Genomic DNA, 18,115 nt, shown 5'->3' on the forward strand with positions numbered 1-18,115 from the left:
CCCAGGAAGGGAAGGTGCCGGGTGGGGAGATGACATGGATAGACTGGGCAGGGAAGGAAGGCAGGAAGAGGAAGGGTTGCAGCCTGTAAGTGCTTTCACTTGCTCCTCTGGCTTCTAGAGTGCATGCCAGGAGATAATGGCATCTCTGCAAAGCTTCCCAGGCTCTCTGTTGCACTTCCTCAAAATTTAAGAGCTCTTTAGGTGTCAATATTCTGTTCACAAGGTTGTAATTACTCTGACATTTCCAAAAATCTCACAAGGTTTCCAGGCAAAGGTTCTCCGTGATTGAAGTATTATAGACATCTGACTTTAAGAAAATGAAATCAAAACTGGAATATCACCCTAGTGCCTCTCCTTCCTATAATTTAAGTAGAAATATCTGTACACATTGAATGAAATGCTTTTGCAGCAAAAATAAAAGAGTATCATTTAACGTTAGCGTACATGTTCATACTAAAAATGTGTAAATCAATTGAAACGTTACTCCTGTTTCCAAAAACTAAATAAAAAAACCTTCAGACTCCATCTTTCACTCAGCAATTTGCCCATTGACACATACACACAGTAAGTTATTATCCAAGATCATTAACTCCAGCTACATTGGCGCACATGTGCTCATGATGTGGGTACAAAGACAGCAGACCCAGCAGCACACAGATTTGTGTCTGGCTGATTGTCACTTGTCACACCATGCTCTCAAGGACAGCATTTTGATGCCTGGAGAAAGACTGGCTTCTCCCACTGGTCCCCAGCATAGCCTTGGCACATTCCTTCCCACCTCTCTGTCTCTGTTACTTCAGCCGTGAAGCAGAGGAATGACACCAACCGATTCTGTGAAACACTGGAGGTGTTACCCATGAGAAGTGGTACCTGGTGGGGTTGTTTGTACGATGAGGAGCAGCAGCCTGGCTTGCTCTCATCCCAGGCAGAGTTTACACAACTGACTTCTCAAAAACCCGAGAAGAAAGCCAGCCTGTGCCTGGAAGAGAGCCCCTGGAAGTCAGAGCCCTTTCCTGCCACTGGAAACCTTTGGCGTGTCAGACTTACCACGACTGAGGTAATATGCCAGTTTTAAAATGGATGATGATTCAAAATTTAAGCTATTGTGTCAGTCTACATCTTCAAACCCAGTTCTTACCCCTGTGTCCCACTGCTGCCCAGGCCCCCAGGAGTGACAAGGACTCTCCAGGGTGGCAGGGCAGGGCACAGGGCAGGTGGGGGCACTGGGGCAGCCCCAGCTCAGCAGTGTCCATGGCTGGGCAGGGCAGGGATAAGGGGGCTGGAGACCAGCCCTGCTGCAGCACCGCTGGGGCAGGTGGCCCTAGGGGCTGAAATGGGGCCATGGGCAGGGTGGGATGAGGCCAGGCACAGACTGTAAGATCTGTTAGTGCTCCCAGGGCCCGGTACTCTTCTGCAGACAGGGCAAGTAAGCCACTTCATCCTTTTTTGCTTCATTTCTGCATTGCAGAGTAGTCAAAGCTGAGCTTTCTCCTATCCAGCAAAACTACACATTCTGCATAGCAAGAAAACTCTTCTTGCCACACAGCCCAAGGCTCAACAGATCCATGGATGCTGCAGCAGCACAGTTGCTCCTAATGTGCTCGCCAAGAAAACTCTATTGCTCAGATCAGTCATCAAAGCTTCCATCGGTCCTTACGCTTATCTGAACACTCAAAGGGAACTGAAAACTCTCCCAAAACTTCACAGTCACTGATGTCTCACTCTTTGCAACTGTTTGTAATCCCCTGCATCTGTCTTGCTTCTCTTTTCATGTATCTGCCTCTCAGTAAGTCTCTAGGTGCAGGGCTGCCTTCCAGTCTGACAAAAGTGAACCAGAGCCTCAGGATTCATCTCCTAGGAAATTCTGATTTCAACTGAACACCAAGAAAAAAAGAAATTTTGATTCCACCTGGGGAGAAAGGAGTCACAATCAACCTCACACCATTCACTAGAGGAGATTTGCTCCCACTTTGCACTTTTCACATGTATGCATCAGAATTCACAAACTTGGAGAATAACATGGATAAATAATGCAAAATGAGGATTTTCCAACCAGCTCTGAAAACAAGCTTCTAACAGAAAAAAGAAAGTGGGATGTTATTCCAGAAGATGCATTCCTAAAGCACTGAGCCAGCCATCATGAAAACAGTCACTCCCTTCAGGTTTATTCCCGTTCACCGTCAAGCTTAGCAAGCACTACACATCTCTTATAATAGTGGTGGTTAGAGAAAGATGTGGAAAGAATCAGCAAGCAGCACCAGCATCACCTGCAGAAGCTCTTCCCTACTCTGCTACTATTTTGCAGAGGAGGTGACAGTTCTCCATGCCCTGAAAGCCTGACACAGACTCAGCTTTTCTGCTGCAAGTAAAGCAGTGCTTGGAGAAGGTGGATTTTTACATCAGATGCTACCACTTCATTCTAACAAAACCACCCAGTTTATTCACAATATTGAAATGAAGGTTTTAAACCCAAACTTGGTGGTTCTTCCAAGGACTGCAGATAGGAATAGGGCTACTTCCCCTCCACCCTGTGATGTTTGGGCTCCTCAAGTCAAGAGAAAGCAGCAATGCTGTGGATCAACCCTGGGAGGCAGCCAGGCACCACACAGCTGCTCACTTGCTCCTTCCCTCCCAGCAGGAGGGCATGAGAAAGCTCCTGGCTTGAGACAGACAATGCAGCTATTCCCAGAGTAAATTCCTGACAAAGTGTGCTTGCACACACTTATCCCTTATTTTTTTATTTTTTTTTTACACTGGAGAGAAATATAAATAACAATCAATGCAACTGAACTGTACAACTTTCTACAGGTTACATTTATCCAACTGGACAAACTAAGAAAAGTCAAATCCCAATGAGTAACAGTTAAAACCCATGTTTGTCATTTCTGGAGAAATAATTAGAGAAGAATTAAAATTTCCAGATGAGAAAGCTCCTCCTCTATGTCTAATGAAACACACTACAGGAAACTGTGACCTTTAAACAGCTAGAAATGAAAAGATGACATTAATGCTTCCAGAGAAGCAACCACCACCCCACAAAAAAGAAAAATAATCAAAACCAGCTACCTTAATGTGCTACTTCAGATAATATTTCATGCTGAATACTTATGCCGAAAACAACTTCTTGTGCCAGATCCAAGACCTTTTGAAATTATTCATATTCTGCCATCAGCTTCAAAGGGGAACAAGATTTGCCTTGCAAAATAATCAAGAGAGCTGCAACTGTTCACAGGCAAATTAATTCATGGCAGCTTTGGTTGCAACAGCTGCAGAAATTGGAAAGCTGATTAAGTATATTAGTGATGTGTTCTGGTAAGGACCAAATTCAAACACTTCAAATACAAAGGGTAAATAATCTTCCAAAATATCAGAATTGTAGGATCATAGAATGGTTGGGGTTGTAAGGGACCTCAAAGTTCATCAGCTGGGAGGCTGGTGTTGAGGAAGGTGTTCAGGGGTTGTTGGGGTGGGTGTTGGGGGTTTTCCCCACCAGTGGTAGGGACAGCTTCCACTAGACCATGCTGCTCAGAGCTCCACCCAACCTGAACACTTCCAGGGATGGGGCAGCCACAACTTCTTTGGGCAACCTGTTCCCAATGCCTCACCAGCCCCACAGTAAGGAATTTTTTCCTAGTATCTAATCTAAACCTACTCAAAATCTTTCAGTTTGAAGCCATTCCCCCTTGTCCTGTCACTCCAGCCCTTGTAAATGGTCTCTCTCCATCTCTCTTGTGGGCTCCCTCCAGGTACTGGAAAGCTCCAATTAGGTCACCCCAAAGCCTTCTCTTTTCCAGGCTGAACAATCCCAACTCTCTCAGCCTTTCCTCACAGCAGAGGTGCTCCAGCCCTCTAACCACCTTGGTGGCCTCCTCTGGACTTGCTCCAACAGGTCCATGTCCTTCCTGTGCTGGGGACCCCCCAGAGCTGGAGGCAGCACTGCAGATGTCAGAGCAGAGGGGCAGAATCCCCCCCTCACCTGGTGCCCACGCTGCTTTGGATGCAGCCAAGGATACAATTTGCAGCCCAGGATACAAATGATGTTGTAACATTCTATACAAAAAAACATTCCTCTGAGGAGAATCAGGGTGGGACATCTTTAGTAGGTATTACATCACTACACATTTACCTATTACACACATAAAAAGGCAATAAATTTTATAAAGAAATTTATTGTGCAAGAATGATTTTCCATGCTCATTTACAATGAAATAATTAGTTTTAACAAATAATCATGCCATTGTATAATTTCAACACTAAACAGGATATTTACATTCAAGTTTACACCTTTGTTCAAGTTCCATGTACGATATTGTCAGAATTAAGTAAGAATGCATCTTCAAATCAAAGTTTGCATTTTTTTGTTACATTAAAATATCACCACCTTTCAGACATTTACTGGAAACGACAAATTTCCTTTCTTTGCAGTACCTTCATTTCCCAGCTACAGTACTGGAAAAGAACAAAACCAAACAGGAAACCCCAAACAAAACCCCTTTCACAAAACCAACCTGCAGAAACCAGTGTCACAGACATAAATCAACCTCCAATCAGCCAGGCATTTCCCACATGTTTAATGGGAAGCTGCAGAATAACCTCTGCACAACTGACTTTTGGGGGACAGTTTATGTCATCCCTGCAAGAGATCATTCATGCCTTAAGAAAATGAACCTCAGGACAATTCTTCCACAAAACCTTAAATAACAGAAAGACTTGTTTTGTCAATATTGAAGTGAACATCACTTAATAGCACCAAACACACTTTGGAACTTTTTGTTCTTTTTTTTTTTCCCCCCATGACAGGCATGCCCAGGAACACTGCACTAGCAGCTTTTTAAAAACAAAGAACAAAAAACCAAAAAAACCCAAGAAACAAAAAACGAAAACAAAAAAACAAAACCCCAAACAAAACCAACCAAACAAAACCCCCAAACAAACAAAACCAAAACAAAAGCAAAAAACCAAACTAAAACAAAAACAACAGAAAACCCCTCTCAAATACCCACCCCAAACATCTGCTGTATAGTAATGATTATAAAAAAAATAAGCCAGCAGTTCACAAACAGTCCATAAAAATAAAAACAAAATAAAACCCCCCAACATTAAAAAAAAAAGGAGAAACAAAGAGAAAAAGAAAAACAAAAGAAAAAAGAAAAAATAGTTTTAGTGTGCAGAAATTTAAACTGTGACTTTTTGGTGCTGCTTTTTCCTCTTCACACTCTACAGTCTAAGGGAAATTCAGGCTCCAGCCTGCATTTTCTTGGCCTGGATACAAATCTCTTGGTCCTTGGACAAAGGCTGCTAACACAATCACCTCCTTCCCACCTCAACCTGAAAGTCAGCTCATATGACACCCAACCTCAGAAGTGGTTCTGAATTACAACTTACTGTGGTCCTGTTGAACAGCTCAAAAATACAACAGAATTCTTGCTTAATTCCACAGTTCCATGTGATGCCTGCTATTCTAATCCACACTCTCCTATCAGTGCTTCACCTGCTCCCTAGGTTTCACTGCAGCCTGGAATTGTAACAAAGGAACCAGTGCACACCTGCCCTGACTCTTACATAAAGTTAGACCACAAAAAAAAACCAAAAAAAAAAAAACAACAAAAAAAGGTGATTGTCTTGGATTTTGGCTATGAATGTTACGGAGACTGATTTTGAAGATGCAAACCTAAACATTCCCACGTTTTAAATAATCTTCATATTTGGCAGAGACTATTCCACTTTTTCTGTCTTCATGTTGTGACATCTCCTGCAGAACTTGTGGGCTGAGGAACAGCCGTAGAAGGCTGTGCTGGTAACATTTCCAGCTCAGACTCACGGACAAATATGACGGCGTCGCCACTGACATTTATTAAACACTGAGCCTGGGAAAAAAGACAATACACAGTTACCAAACTATTAAACTGTAGTATATTTTATGTTTACTTATATCTGCTAGATATAAATACACAGAAAAGTCAATGGGGATCAGGAGAAAGACAAATCATTAGAATTCATTAGTGAAGCAATCTGTGCCATGTTTTCTTTTACATTCACTCACTTGTGTGCTATCAAACACGCAGACGGAGTCTTGTAAGACACCACAAATGAAATATCTGGGTAGCTGTACTTGCTTTCACTACTGTTTTGAACATATTCCATTTGCCAAAACAATCATATTCAATTGTTAGCCGTTACTGATAAGGCTTTGTCCCTTTATGCAAAAAATGGAGCATTTTATATCAGCAACTCCAGGTATTTTTACAGGGAGTTTGGATGAAAATCCTGCACTGCAACGTCAGGAAAATTAAGTAAGTTCAGCACTACTGTGCAACTGTTTCCTGCAATTTACTTCATTCTAGTAAACTCAGTATTTTTACCCATCTGGGTATTTCTGAAGCATATTCCTAATTTTGTGTTAAGGCAGGTGTTTGAGAAGTCTCTTGGCTTCTTCGAACATTATCACCAGATATCCAGAAGTGTTATGCAGACACAGCTCTCCAGAGCTGCTGGTTTTTAAATACATCAAATGTGTGTTTGTATCATACTAATCACAACAGCACTGTTACTTCACATCATAATTTACCTGATTTTTGTTTGGATTCTCCATGAAAACACACTGCTTCATTATGTAGGAGACAACTGCATTCCCCCCTAGAGCTGCAACGTGAGCTCTCACCATTGCAAACACTTCAGCAATAAAAGCATGGAGAAAACCACTGACACCACCCTCCTAAAATGGAGAAAAATATATATTACATGTTATGTTAGGTCTAGACACAAGATGCTGAATACTTTTCTTAAATATTTATAAGCTGAATATTTCGGTGCATCCTAAATGGTGTATTGCAGAGAAGTTAAAAGCTATTCACTGTTTAGCTGGTCATAGTTAAAAGATCAGATGGAGAGAGACTATTTATAAGAGCCTGGAGTGACAGGACAAGGGGGAATAGCTTCACACTCTGACAAAGAGTAGATTAGATATTAGGAAGAAATTCATCCCAGAGAAGTTGTGGGTGCCCCATCCCTGGTTGAATGTGGCTTTGAGAAACCTGGTCTAGTGGAAGGTCTCCCTGCCCATGCCAGGGGGTTGAAACTAGATGATCTTAAGTATCCAACCAAACCCAAACCATTCTGTGATTCTATGAACTTACTGTCTGAGGAAAAGTATGACAAGTAGGTTATTCATTTGTGACTCATTCTCTGCACTCACTGCATTACATATACCCATGCTTTTCAGACATTCCTCTGCAGGAATATTTAACATTCCAATGACAGTTCAATAACAACTTTATTCTTTCATCAGAAAGGATACTGCCCTTTTTTTTTTTTGATAACTGGAAATCAAATAAAGAATAATTCATACTGAGGATTAAAATGATTTAGACTTACTGGAAATCATCAGTAAGGAGTGGCCATTACCTCTGATCACTCCAACTTCATGTATGTTAATGACTGTCATGAGTTCTCAACACTCAGTAAAGAAATGATCCTTCAAAATAAAAAGTAAGCAAGGGACAGAGCAGAGACTTGAGCTATTCAAGCTATTTATTTATTTTATTTTTCTCCTTGAAGCCCAAAGGAACTTCTAGCCATCCCATTTCATTAATTTTTTTGACTTGATGGTGCTTGTGGGGAATTTTTACTTCTTTGGTGCCAAGTTGAATAATTTAAACTGATGTGAAAGGAGAAGGAAAACAACAAAGTATGGATTTTCCTAGATAACCCTTATGAAAGAATGTGAACAACTACACAGTGAAGAAAAACATACACCAACCAGGCAACCAACCAAAAAAATAAAAATCCACAGAAAAAACTACGAAAATGAACTGATCAAACAGAGCTCACTATTGGTTCAAAATATCTGTAAAATTTCAAAATGAAAAGCAAGACCACCAAGATTTCCAACATGTGTGTGTGTGTGTGTCACTGGTGAAAATGAAAGAGGCAGGTAGAAGAGGAGATTAAACTAAGCTGAACTTATATAGGCTGTACTCATATCTACTGGAAAAAGTATAATCTACCTTGAACAGATTCACAGAGACATTAGAAAAACATGTCCTGGATGAAAATTTATAAACAAAAGGGCAAGTATAACTTTATCAATCCCAGCATAAAGCAGGAATGAAGTCAACTGCAGACAAAAATTCAATGCAAGTTTATTGTTCTCATGAAATTTTGATTTTGTCCAAGGGTTTTAACAGTTACAGCAACTGATAGGGAAAAAATACGTTATAAGCCTAATACAAAGTTTAATGACAGCAAGTAACAAAAAGATTATAAATATTCACCTGTAAACAGCAAACCCTAAATTATTGGATCAATCAGACTTTAAATTATCATTCACTTTTGATTCTGGTACACATTTCAGCCTGTGAAAACATTCATAGGGCCTCAATAATCTGTGAGCAATAACAAGACAAATGCTGCTAATTACTTTCCTGTGGAACCTGAAACACATTGCTGGAGTTGGATATAACAACTGCTCTGTTCTGACTCTGTTACAGCCTCAGGGCAATACTGTGCAACCAGTGTTATGACTAGTTTGTACCACAGCCTGTGTAGCTGAAGCAATTTAAATGAGCTGCCCTGGGTGCTGGAAACAGCACACTGACAGTATCTCAGACACTATATAACTGTTCCAACTTCATGGAGGAGCTGAATCAAATTCTTGAGCAACCCATCTGTGTTGAGATCTGCTACCACAGTTACCAAAGCTGCTTCTCAGCTGCTGAACTTTTATCTACAGAAGCTGCACTTCATATAGAAATGTCATGTAACCATTTCCCTGCTCTGACCATACAACCTTTTGAAAATACTGTCCTTCTCACACATAGATTTCCCATGTTAAAAGGGGCTGTAACTTGCAAAATGCAAACAAAAGTTTGTCTGACCAAAATTTCTCTAGAGAGCTCACAGCTCCTTCTCATGAAGGCTGATCATCTTTATTAACATCTGCTCTGTGATTTTATCCATGTGTAATCAGTAAGAAACAGCACCCCCTTCAGCACTGACAAACCAGGCAAGAGGTACTTGTGGCCAAAAGCAGAAAGATGCAGCTACTTCCCAAAAGGATATGAAAATGGTAAGGAACATGGCTTGCATTTTGGCATCCTCAGAGGATTATTTGTTTTCCAGACCCGGACTGGAGATCACTGTTTGAGTATCACTAGCTGTGTAACCTGGTTGTGTGGTTATAGACTCCATGGCATACTTTTTGACGTTCCTCACACAGAGGTTTTTTTACAGAGAATGCATGGAATGCAATGGTAAAAATCAGCACAATTTACCTACAACATGGGTAGCCTTGTGTTAACCAAAGAATTTTAAAATCCAAATACGCCGTGGAAGTTAATCATTGAGCTTGCTAAAAGAGAGAAGAATGGATGATTTGGTCTGGTGGTAGGGGTTTGGAACTAGATGATCTTTAAGGTCCCTTCCAACCCAGGCCATTCTGTGATTCTATGAATTTATTTCTTTTACCATTTAACTTAATCTCTGGTTGGGGTTCAAATGATCCCAACTATTACTTTGGTCAAAAGATCCGTTTTTTCCATATAGTTCTGTCTAGGAACTCATTGGTTTAGTATTATATCCAACTGAACAGCAATGGCAATGGTTAAGTAACCCTTTCCTAATGTTGCCAAACACAAAGCAGCTCTGTGTGTTCTCCAACAAGAGCAGTGCAATGGAAGTTACTCCCCACTCAGCACCTGCCCTCAAGTGACACAAATCCTGCTCCCTGACTGTGCCATACTTCAACTCAAAACTATTCAGATATCTACCTTTGATTATTACAATTAACAAAAAATGCTGGGCACACAGCTCACCTCACGCAAAGAAGTGGTTTCTCGTATAAAAAACATGTTGATTATCCCAAGGTATTTGGTTATTTTAGCCCCAGGAAGAAAAGAAAGAGGTGTCATCTTAACAACTGAGACGGTAGAATTGGTGCACGACGGAACAGAACGGTGCCGTAAGTATCCCTCAGCCAGTGGACTTGCTTTATCAAGTGAAGCAGCTAAAAAGATGGGGAAAAAAAACAGGAGAAAGTAACTATCAGGATCGACCACCGTTTCCCAAAACACAAAAAACTCTTCTTTATGGTTTCCAAATAGCTTGGTGACAACATTCAGCTGCCTGTGATGCTCAGCCATACCACGTGAGAAAGGAAAATCATCATGCAAAGCATGCAAAAGGAGACAAAAAGCTGAAATGGCATTTATTTGGAAGAGTGGCATTCCTGCAAAGGAAAACATTGAGGCGAGCAGCTGCACGTACAACAATCAGTTATAAAGTGAAGGTAAAGAAAAAAGTGCCAACATTTTGAAATACGTATTCTGCTGGAGGAACAAATTACAGGAAGTGTGAAAGTTGTTGTGTTTCCCCAGTGCAGCATTTTCCATTAAAACAGGTATTAATCTCTGCTAATTTAAGCAAGATAGTCAGACCTGTGGCCAAAGAACTACTAAAAAAACAACTCACCACTTGCTAATTTAGTGACCATTGCCTTGACTGTCACCTTGGTGATTGCTTCCTGTTTCTCACCCCAAATTTTCCAAGATCATACATACACCTACATCCATGCAGTGTATGTTATACAATTAGTAGGCGTACACATTTATTGAGAGCTAATTTTTACTAAGTGAACAGAAATGCTATTATTTGGCTTTTTATGCTACTGGTTCATAAACCCTACGGGAGCTTACAGAGACGTCAACAATGTCGGCAGTTTTCACACTCAGAATTCATTCTACACGCCATCTGCAATGCTACTGCTGGGCAGGGAACTCCACTAGTCACCACTGGGAAATCAGAGATATGTCTCAGATTATCATAACGTGGTAGAAACAGCCGCCTACTTGTCTTAATTGATCCGCGCCTTATGGTCTGAGCTTTCAGTTTAATGAGCTCTATCCAGTTGTTGCATCTGTCTGCAAAGGAACTGTAATCAACTGACGTTGCTGAAAACACAGACAGAAAAACAAAAGAAAAAAAAAAACAGAAAAAAAATATGGATGATGTCTCTTGCTCATCTCAATGCCCCTTTTGAGGAAGCAATTACTGAGAGAGAACAACCATCCCTTTCCAGGTCTGTTTAAAGGAAAAGTTACAGTAGAGGTTTGGACTTGTCCAAACCAGTATACCGATTTCTGGTGATGTCCCAGCTCTGAACCAACTGCCTGACTGGGACTTCATCACTGAAAAAACATGCAAATACAGTCATTAATGACTTATGCTAGATTAGGTTTTTTTTTAATCTCAGTTTAGCTATTAAGTTTGGCTTCTTTAACTTTATTTTAAGCCTTTTTTAATTTCGATTTTCATTGCTGTTCTTTTCCTCACAAAGAGCTGCTGGTCATAATTTAAACTTCCCAACTGTCTTTATCAATAACTAACCTACAGACTGAAAAAAAAAAGCTTTGGTGATGAGGATAAGAGTCACAAGCTGAAACAACACCTTGGTTTTAAACACAAATGAATTCTTATAAAATGCTGTCTTCTTGCCCCAACATCCTCCCTCCAACACCCCCTCCCGTTATCATTACAATAAGAAGTAAGAGTTGTTTCTGCTATGACTTTTTGGTATTAGTTGCAGGGGTGTTTGCATATCTTTAAAAAAAAAAAAAGGGTTTGCAAACACCGTTTCTTCATTACCCTGAAGAAACGGAAGGAACACATGCTAACTTCAAATTAAGACAAGCAAAACAGCTCTTTCAGGGAACTCATTTTCTGTCAGATAAAGTGGTATTCAATATATCTGACAGAGGGACACTTATTATTAACAAATCTGACTTTTGTCATTAAAAAACACATCAAAATATTACGATATCATTAAGCCACACCAGAGCATGCATTCTCAGTTAACTAGTAAACGCTTCCTGGATTAAGACACATCCAAAAAGAGTATACCAATATCCCAAGAATGCTCTTTCCGTGCTGGCATAAGGCTAAATAAAGTAAACTCACCTCTCTGAGCAGCAGGAATACCTGTGTGGGAGCTTGCACCCTCCAAGGTTTCTAATAAGACAAAATTAAGTCCGTTCAGAGAATATATTAAGCAGAGTCACATAGTACAGCTTTCAAGAAAGATAGAGAGAGACTATTTACAAAGGCATGCAGTGACAGGACAAGGGCAAATGGCTTCAAACTGGAATAGAGTAGGTTTAGATTAGATATTAGGAAAAAATCTTTCCTGTGAGAGTGGTGAGACACTGGCACAGGTTGCCCAGAGAAGTTGTGGCTGCCCCATCCCTGGAAGTGTTCAAGCCCAGGTTAGATGAGGCTCTCAGCAACCTGGTCTAGTGAAAGGTGTCCCTGCCCATGGTAGGGGGGTTGGAACTGGATGAGCCTTAAGGCCCCTTCCAACCCAAACAATTCTATGATTCTTATAAAAAAAAAAAAAAAACACCCCGTCTATATAGTATCCTATGTGCTTTGATAGGGACAGAATTACTGTAAACAATTAACTTTACCAAATCTATCTTGTAATTTTAATATGATTATTTATTAAAATTCATTATTGTATAAGGTTGTACACAAATATTTTTAAAATAACAATCCCACAGAAACGTACCAATACATTAAATAAGCTGCTAAGTAAATGTAACTACAATGAAAGCTCGACTCTAGATGTGAAGAAATGACAGATGGATTAGTTATCTAGTTGAAAAGCTCTAAGGCTGTGTTCAGCACGATATAGAATGTGAAGAACATCAGGAAAAGGGATACATGGAAACAGGCTGCCCTCCACTGGTCAGTGCCCAGTACACAGGTAACACAGTCCACTAACAGTGACAGATACTCTGTAGTGTCTGAATATTTCTGGATAGCTCCTCTTTTTGAAAATAAAAGGTCAACAGTATCACAATGTGACCAATTAAAAGCTAAGCACATGCAAATGCCTTAAAAAAATTGCAAAGCAACGAGAATAACATTGCTGAAATTAATATGACCCCTGAAAGTACATGTAAATGTGACAGGTACCTTTCTTTATACAACTGATGTAATGGGCAAAGAAAAGGAGCTCTTGAACATTTTAGTAAAAAAAGATTTACAGTAATTCACAGATACTAAATTTCCTTTCAGTAGCCATTTTGGTGAGTAGATAATCCAACAGCAGAGAAGGAAGTAAAGATGGCTGATTTCACTGAATGACCACCTGATTTTTCATGCAGCTGTAAAAAAACTGGGACAACCGTTCTTGAAATGCTGCTCTATCTCAGGTAAAAAAAAAGCAGCTGTTTAACAGCTGGAATGTGCTGCACTGTACAAATTATTAACTAAACAAGTTTAGGCTCCTTTCACTTAAAAAAAAAAAAAATCAGCATGCAACCAGTACTTGCTAGATAAAGTATTCCCCACCGTGAAAACAATCAGATTAATTATCTGAGGCTGAGAAGACAGAATGGGCCATTTACAGAAGCAAAGCACTATGCAGCAAGCCTAATTATTAGGTAATTTATAACTAGAGTCAAATGACAGCAAACACCCAGTAGTTTGTAGCATTTTCAATATTCTAAGTGGGAAGATAGAATGGCTACAGGAAATCTATAAAAAACCCAATAGAATTATTAGCCAACCCATCCTATGCGAGTCAAAAAATTTGACTTCCAAAGTAAATATACCCGTTATGCTTAGGTAGCAAAGAATATTTAAAGCATGTGAAAGTACAGATATTTTAAAGCCATAGCAATCATGAAAGATCAGAACCTAAAAATCAATTAAAAACAATAGTTTAACATTCCTCCACTTAACTGACCTTTAGCTGGAGAGAATGGTTGAGAAGCAAGCGGATCAGAGCAAAGTTCCAATGGAAATTGTAGCTGTTCTTCATTGTCTGTAGATGCTTCAACAATGAAAATATTCCCAATTGATAATTAACCCCCAAAATTTGCAAGTAATAGGATTTGCAAGTAATAATTAGCAGATTCAATTTAGTCAGGTCTGACTGGAACAGATTTTTTTCAGCATATACAAATAGCTATGCAGTTCTGTAGGGACAGTTAGGTGTCTGACAATAAATCCAGCTGCAGCACTGAACAGAACCTGTGTTCCATTGAACAGGATTTGATTTAGTATTTTTAGGAAAAAATATCAAGTCAATTCATGCATTTTAGTTTTGATTCTGCAGTTGGATATATGTCAGCTAAACATTACAGTAAAAATTAACATTTGGATTTATTTCACATGAAAGAAAACAATATGCTGAAGAAGTCATCTATAACTAATGTTTTAGAAGCATATGGCTCTGTCCACTACCTAATTCCATTCCTCAGAATCTAGCATCTTTAAAATTTTGTCTGAATTCCCATTTCCAGATTGCATATATACATTTCTAGCAGAAGATGGTGCTTCATTAGCAAGAGGACATATGCAGATTATAGTAGTCTCTTCTATTCCCTCCATATTCCATATGCTTCACTGATCTCCAAAACCATTACTGACCTGCTTAAGGGTTTTCAAAAGGCTTTTTTCTTTAAGTATTATGAATAATTTATTTTCTACTTTCTTGAAGTAAGGACAAAATTTGGTGCCTATAAGAACATATATTCTCTGATGACTTACACCACGTTTCAAAATACAATGGAAATGTCATCATCTGTTACACTGATTCCTTAGTTAAAAATAATCCAAGAAATATGGTAGATGGAATAAGGAAATACCAAATTTTATCTTTGTGTTTGTTGATAATATAAAGTTTGTTGATAATATAAAGCAAATACCTAATAGTTGATAAGTAAGTCATCCTGCTGGAGGTACGTACATGAACTCTAAAAAACCTCTGTTTTGAAAGAACCTCCCTGTAAAAATATTTATATGTAACTGAAATTAAAATGCAGACTCATTAAGTACTGGGAGAAAAAAAAAAAAAAGAAGGAAAAATACTCTCTTTTCCTTATATGCCTCACAATATTTACCTCTTTGTTGTGACTTTTCTGTAGGGGCTTTGTTGGTTTGTAACGCTTGGTTTTTGTCATATGTAATTGCAACAGCTGTGACTGCAATCTGCAAATCAAAAATAGCTTATTAGGTAACTTAATATCTTGTGCAATCTGCAAAAATAATTTTGAAAACAAGCAGCTTTTTGCATAGAAACAGAATATGGGGAAAAAAATCATCTGAGCATACCTATTAAAACTCTCAACAGCAGAGTCTAAAGGTAATAGTAAGGTCTGTTGTTAGATCATATGCCTGACAGTGTTTGTGGATTTGTTCGTCAGTTCTTTCCTTTTTCTTGGTGAACAGACATTAAAAAAGATCACTGAAATTCATTATCATAGTATTTGTAAGAGAAAATGGTGTTTAACTGAACGCAAGAATGATGCTATACTTCTAAAAAACCCCCATTTTGTCTAAAAATAATGAAAATACAACACATCATCATGAAATGGCAAGGAAAAAAATGAGACAATTACAATGAAAGCAACAGGCAGAAACTGATGCACAGAAGTTCCACCTGAACACGAGGAAGAACTTCTTTATTGTGTAATAGAACAGGTTGCCCGAAGAGGGTGTGGAGTCTTCCTCATTGGGAATATTTCAGAACTGTCTGGACACAATCCTGTGCCATGTGCTCTGGGGATGATCCTGCTTAAGCAGGGAGATGGGACCAAAACTGGTGAACTCAAGGCCATAATGTTCAGTGAAGAAAAAAAATGAACTGTTGAGTTTTACTTCTGAATTCACCAGACATACAAGTCAATCAAATCATAGCCCAGTTCACTCTGAGCAGCAAACACCAATTAAAGGCCATGCCTACATGCTGAAAGTCAAAAGCAGCAGTTCACTCACCTGAACTAATTCATCCTCTGGTAGAGCAACTGTGAAGTTTACATGGCAAAGACAGCAGGGAACCATCGATCGGAGTTTAAAATACAAGCTCTGTTGAAGACAAGATATTTGTGTTACTCAAAAAACAAATCTGTGGTTTATTGCAGAGAAATCAGGAATCAAAACTCTTTTCATAGCTGAAGTTGTGTAATCATATGTCTAGTTGACATGGTGGTGTTTGGTCAAAGGTCGGACTCAAATCTCAGAGATCTTTTCCAACCTATTTGCTTCTGTGATTCTGTATTAATTTTTTCTTGAAGAAGAATCACATGTGTGAAAAGTCAGGACAGAATGCCAGGACTCCTTCAAATTCAAAAAGCTTTGGAAATCCTTAATACACTAAAAAGGCTGAATTTAGTTCTAGAGCAACTTACAAACTAATTACAGACACTTTGTAGTCTAATTTCAAAAAGTAATTACGAAAAATGTTATTTTCAGTATAGTGTAATTTTACTTTGCTTCCATTTGAACTATTAAAAAATATTTAAAATAAGATTCTTACCTTCAACAGATTCTCACAGAGATCATTAAAGTTCTTATTAAGTGTTTGATTTGTTGGATTAATGTTGCTTAATCTGGATACTCTTACTGCAGTGAACATCTGAATTAGAAACAAGCACACATTTTTTTTTTGCCAGTATGAGGAAATATATTTTATCCAATATATTAAAACCAAAACAAATTCATAAAGAAGGAAAATAATGCATAACATGTTATCACACTCAATACCTCATGCTAAGTAACACAGCCAACAATCTGTTTAAGAGGCTTCAATATCTAGCCAAGATCTTAACGAAGTCTAAAATCTTGACATTCATATTTCCTGTAATTACTTTTGTATTTTTGTATTAGGTTCTCTGTTAAACAACAGCACTGAAAAAATCCACAGGTTCTCATACCCTGTTTTTCTTACCAAAACACTACTTTTATTTCCAACCTAAGGGTATCCTTTTAATTTATCTTTGAAAAGTAGTGCTCTCTAATAGATATTTAAATTACTAGAGCATATTTCAACACAATTAGCAAAAAAGTTTCAATTTTCTTTGAATAAATAACCTTACTTGAATTTCCGGTGTCCAGTTATTTATACCAGGCATAATTTCCGTGTTGCAACTGTAAAAACCTGTGAAGAAAATATTTGGGAAAGTCTATTTTATACACCGACATATCAAAATACTTCTAAAGAAACATGTGACCTTAATGTTTTGCAAGTATTTTCCCTCATGTAGTTTTGAATATTGAATAACACACCAGAAGTGAGACTGACATTCAAAAAACAAATGTAGTATTCTTGAAGGGAGGGCAAACACCCAAAATGCACAACTGCTCCACCTAATTTCTAATACATGAACTGTGTACAAATGAGGAAATTTATCAACAAGGTGTGAAAGGAAAAGCTGAAAAGCCAACCTTTGACAGACAGCATAGAGATGCTGTAAAGAAGCTACCTAGAGATTGAGTGCAAATAAACAGCACTTAAAAAAAAAATAACTAAACAGCAAAGTAAGAAAAGTTATAAACAGCAAATAGGCAATGCTGGAAGTCTGAAGATACAGTTAAATAAGCAGAAAAGAGGCCCATCTGGTAGAGCCAATATAAAAGCAAAAAATAAGCTACAAAAGAAAGAAATTGTGTAGCAGCTTGCAGAAGATATAAATATTAATAGATTTTCTTTCAGAACATCAAAAGCAGAAATTATATGAAAGAATCAAGTAAGATATGGAAAGAATATGAAGAGATGATAACACAAGAGCAGAAAACATGTCCCTTTTTTTTTTTACATCAGTGTTCACCACTGATGTAAGTAGAGCTTTCCACAATAGTGGAAAACCAGTCTCATGTTTATTTTCCATCAGAGAATCCATCTTAGAGATGTGTCTGAAGGAGACAAGTGGGCAAATGAAAAATAAAGATTCATATAAACAAGAGAAAAGGCAAAAAAATCAAACAGCTGACTAAATGGCATTGAGCTCTTAACTTAAACTTGCTCCACTACCAGAGGAGAAGATTCTTTAATCTTCAAGTACTGAGGAGCTCTTACTGACTGGGATCTACTAATTATTTGCCTAATACAGATATCTCTTTTCCTGGTCCATAGCAGCTGTTCCAGAAAAGGGAGTTAATGGGCAGAAGACAAAACAAGACACTGCAGAGGAGCTGAGAAGACTTTCCTAAGGAACAGTCGTGGCTCACAAGCTCTCAAGAAGTATATAGACAAAAGGTCTCTGACTGAACCAGCCTACTTGGGACATCAGAAAGCATATGGTAAGTTCCTTCACCAAGGGCTCTTTATCAAACT

At 38.6% G+C, this 18,115-nt stretch overlaps 1 protein-coding gene across 12 annotated transcripts in view; it reads right to left on the bottom strand.

Moving 5' to 3' along the window:
* Positions 1-4,153: 4,153 nt before the first annotated feature.
* C2CD5 (C2 calcium dependent domain containing 5) overlaps positions 4,154-18,115 on the bottom strand; it is a 66,149-nt gene continuing 52,187 nt past the window's right edge. For 9 of the 12 annotated variants that reach the window (XM_032687814.1, XM_032687810.1, XM_032687809.1 and 6 more), the window contains 10 exons: positions 16,878-16,939; positions 16,319-16,417; positions 15,778-15,867; positions 14,904-14,991; positions 13,745-13,831; positions 11,953-12,003; positions 10,845-10,946; positions 9,813-10,003; positions 6,569-6,715; positions 4,154-5,867 (listed from right to left, as the gene is read on the bottom strand). In XM_032687814.1, coding sequence (XP_032543705.1) covers positions 5,736-5,867; positions 6,569-6,715; positions 9,813-10,003; positions 10,845-10,946; positions 11,953-12,003; positions 13,745-13,831; positions 14,904-14,991; positions 15,778-15,867; positions 16,319-16,417; positions 16,878-16,939 — 1,049 coding nt within the window. In that variant the 3' untranslated portion in view covers positions 4,154-5,735. The remainder of the gene's footprint in view (positions 5,868-6,568; positions 6,716-9,812; positions 10,004-10,844; positions 10,947-11,952; positions 12,004-13,744; positions 13,832-14,903; positions 14,992-15,777; positions 15,868-16,318; positions 16,418-16,877; positions 16,940-18,115) is intronic. The other 3 variants (XM_032687816.1, XM_032687808.1, XM_032687813.1) reach the window with 2 other exon arrangements.

Source organism: Chiroxiphia lanceolata, chromosome 5, assembly GCF_009829145.1.
Source record: "Chiroxiphia lanceolata isolate bChiLan1 chromosome 5, bChiLan1.pri, whole genome shotgun sequence".
In the NCBI taxonomy this organism is placed as follows: Eukaryota; Metazoa; Chordata; class Aves; order Passeriformes; family Pipridae; genus Chiroxiphia; species Chiroxiphia lanceolata.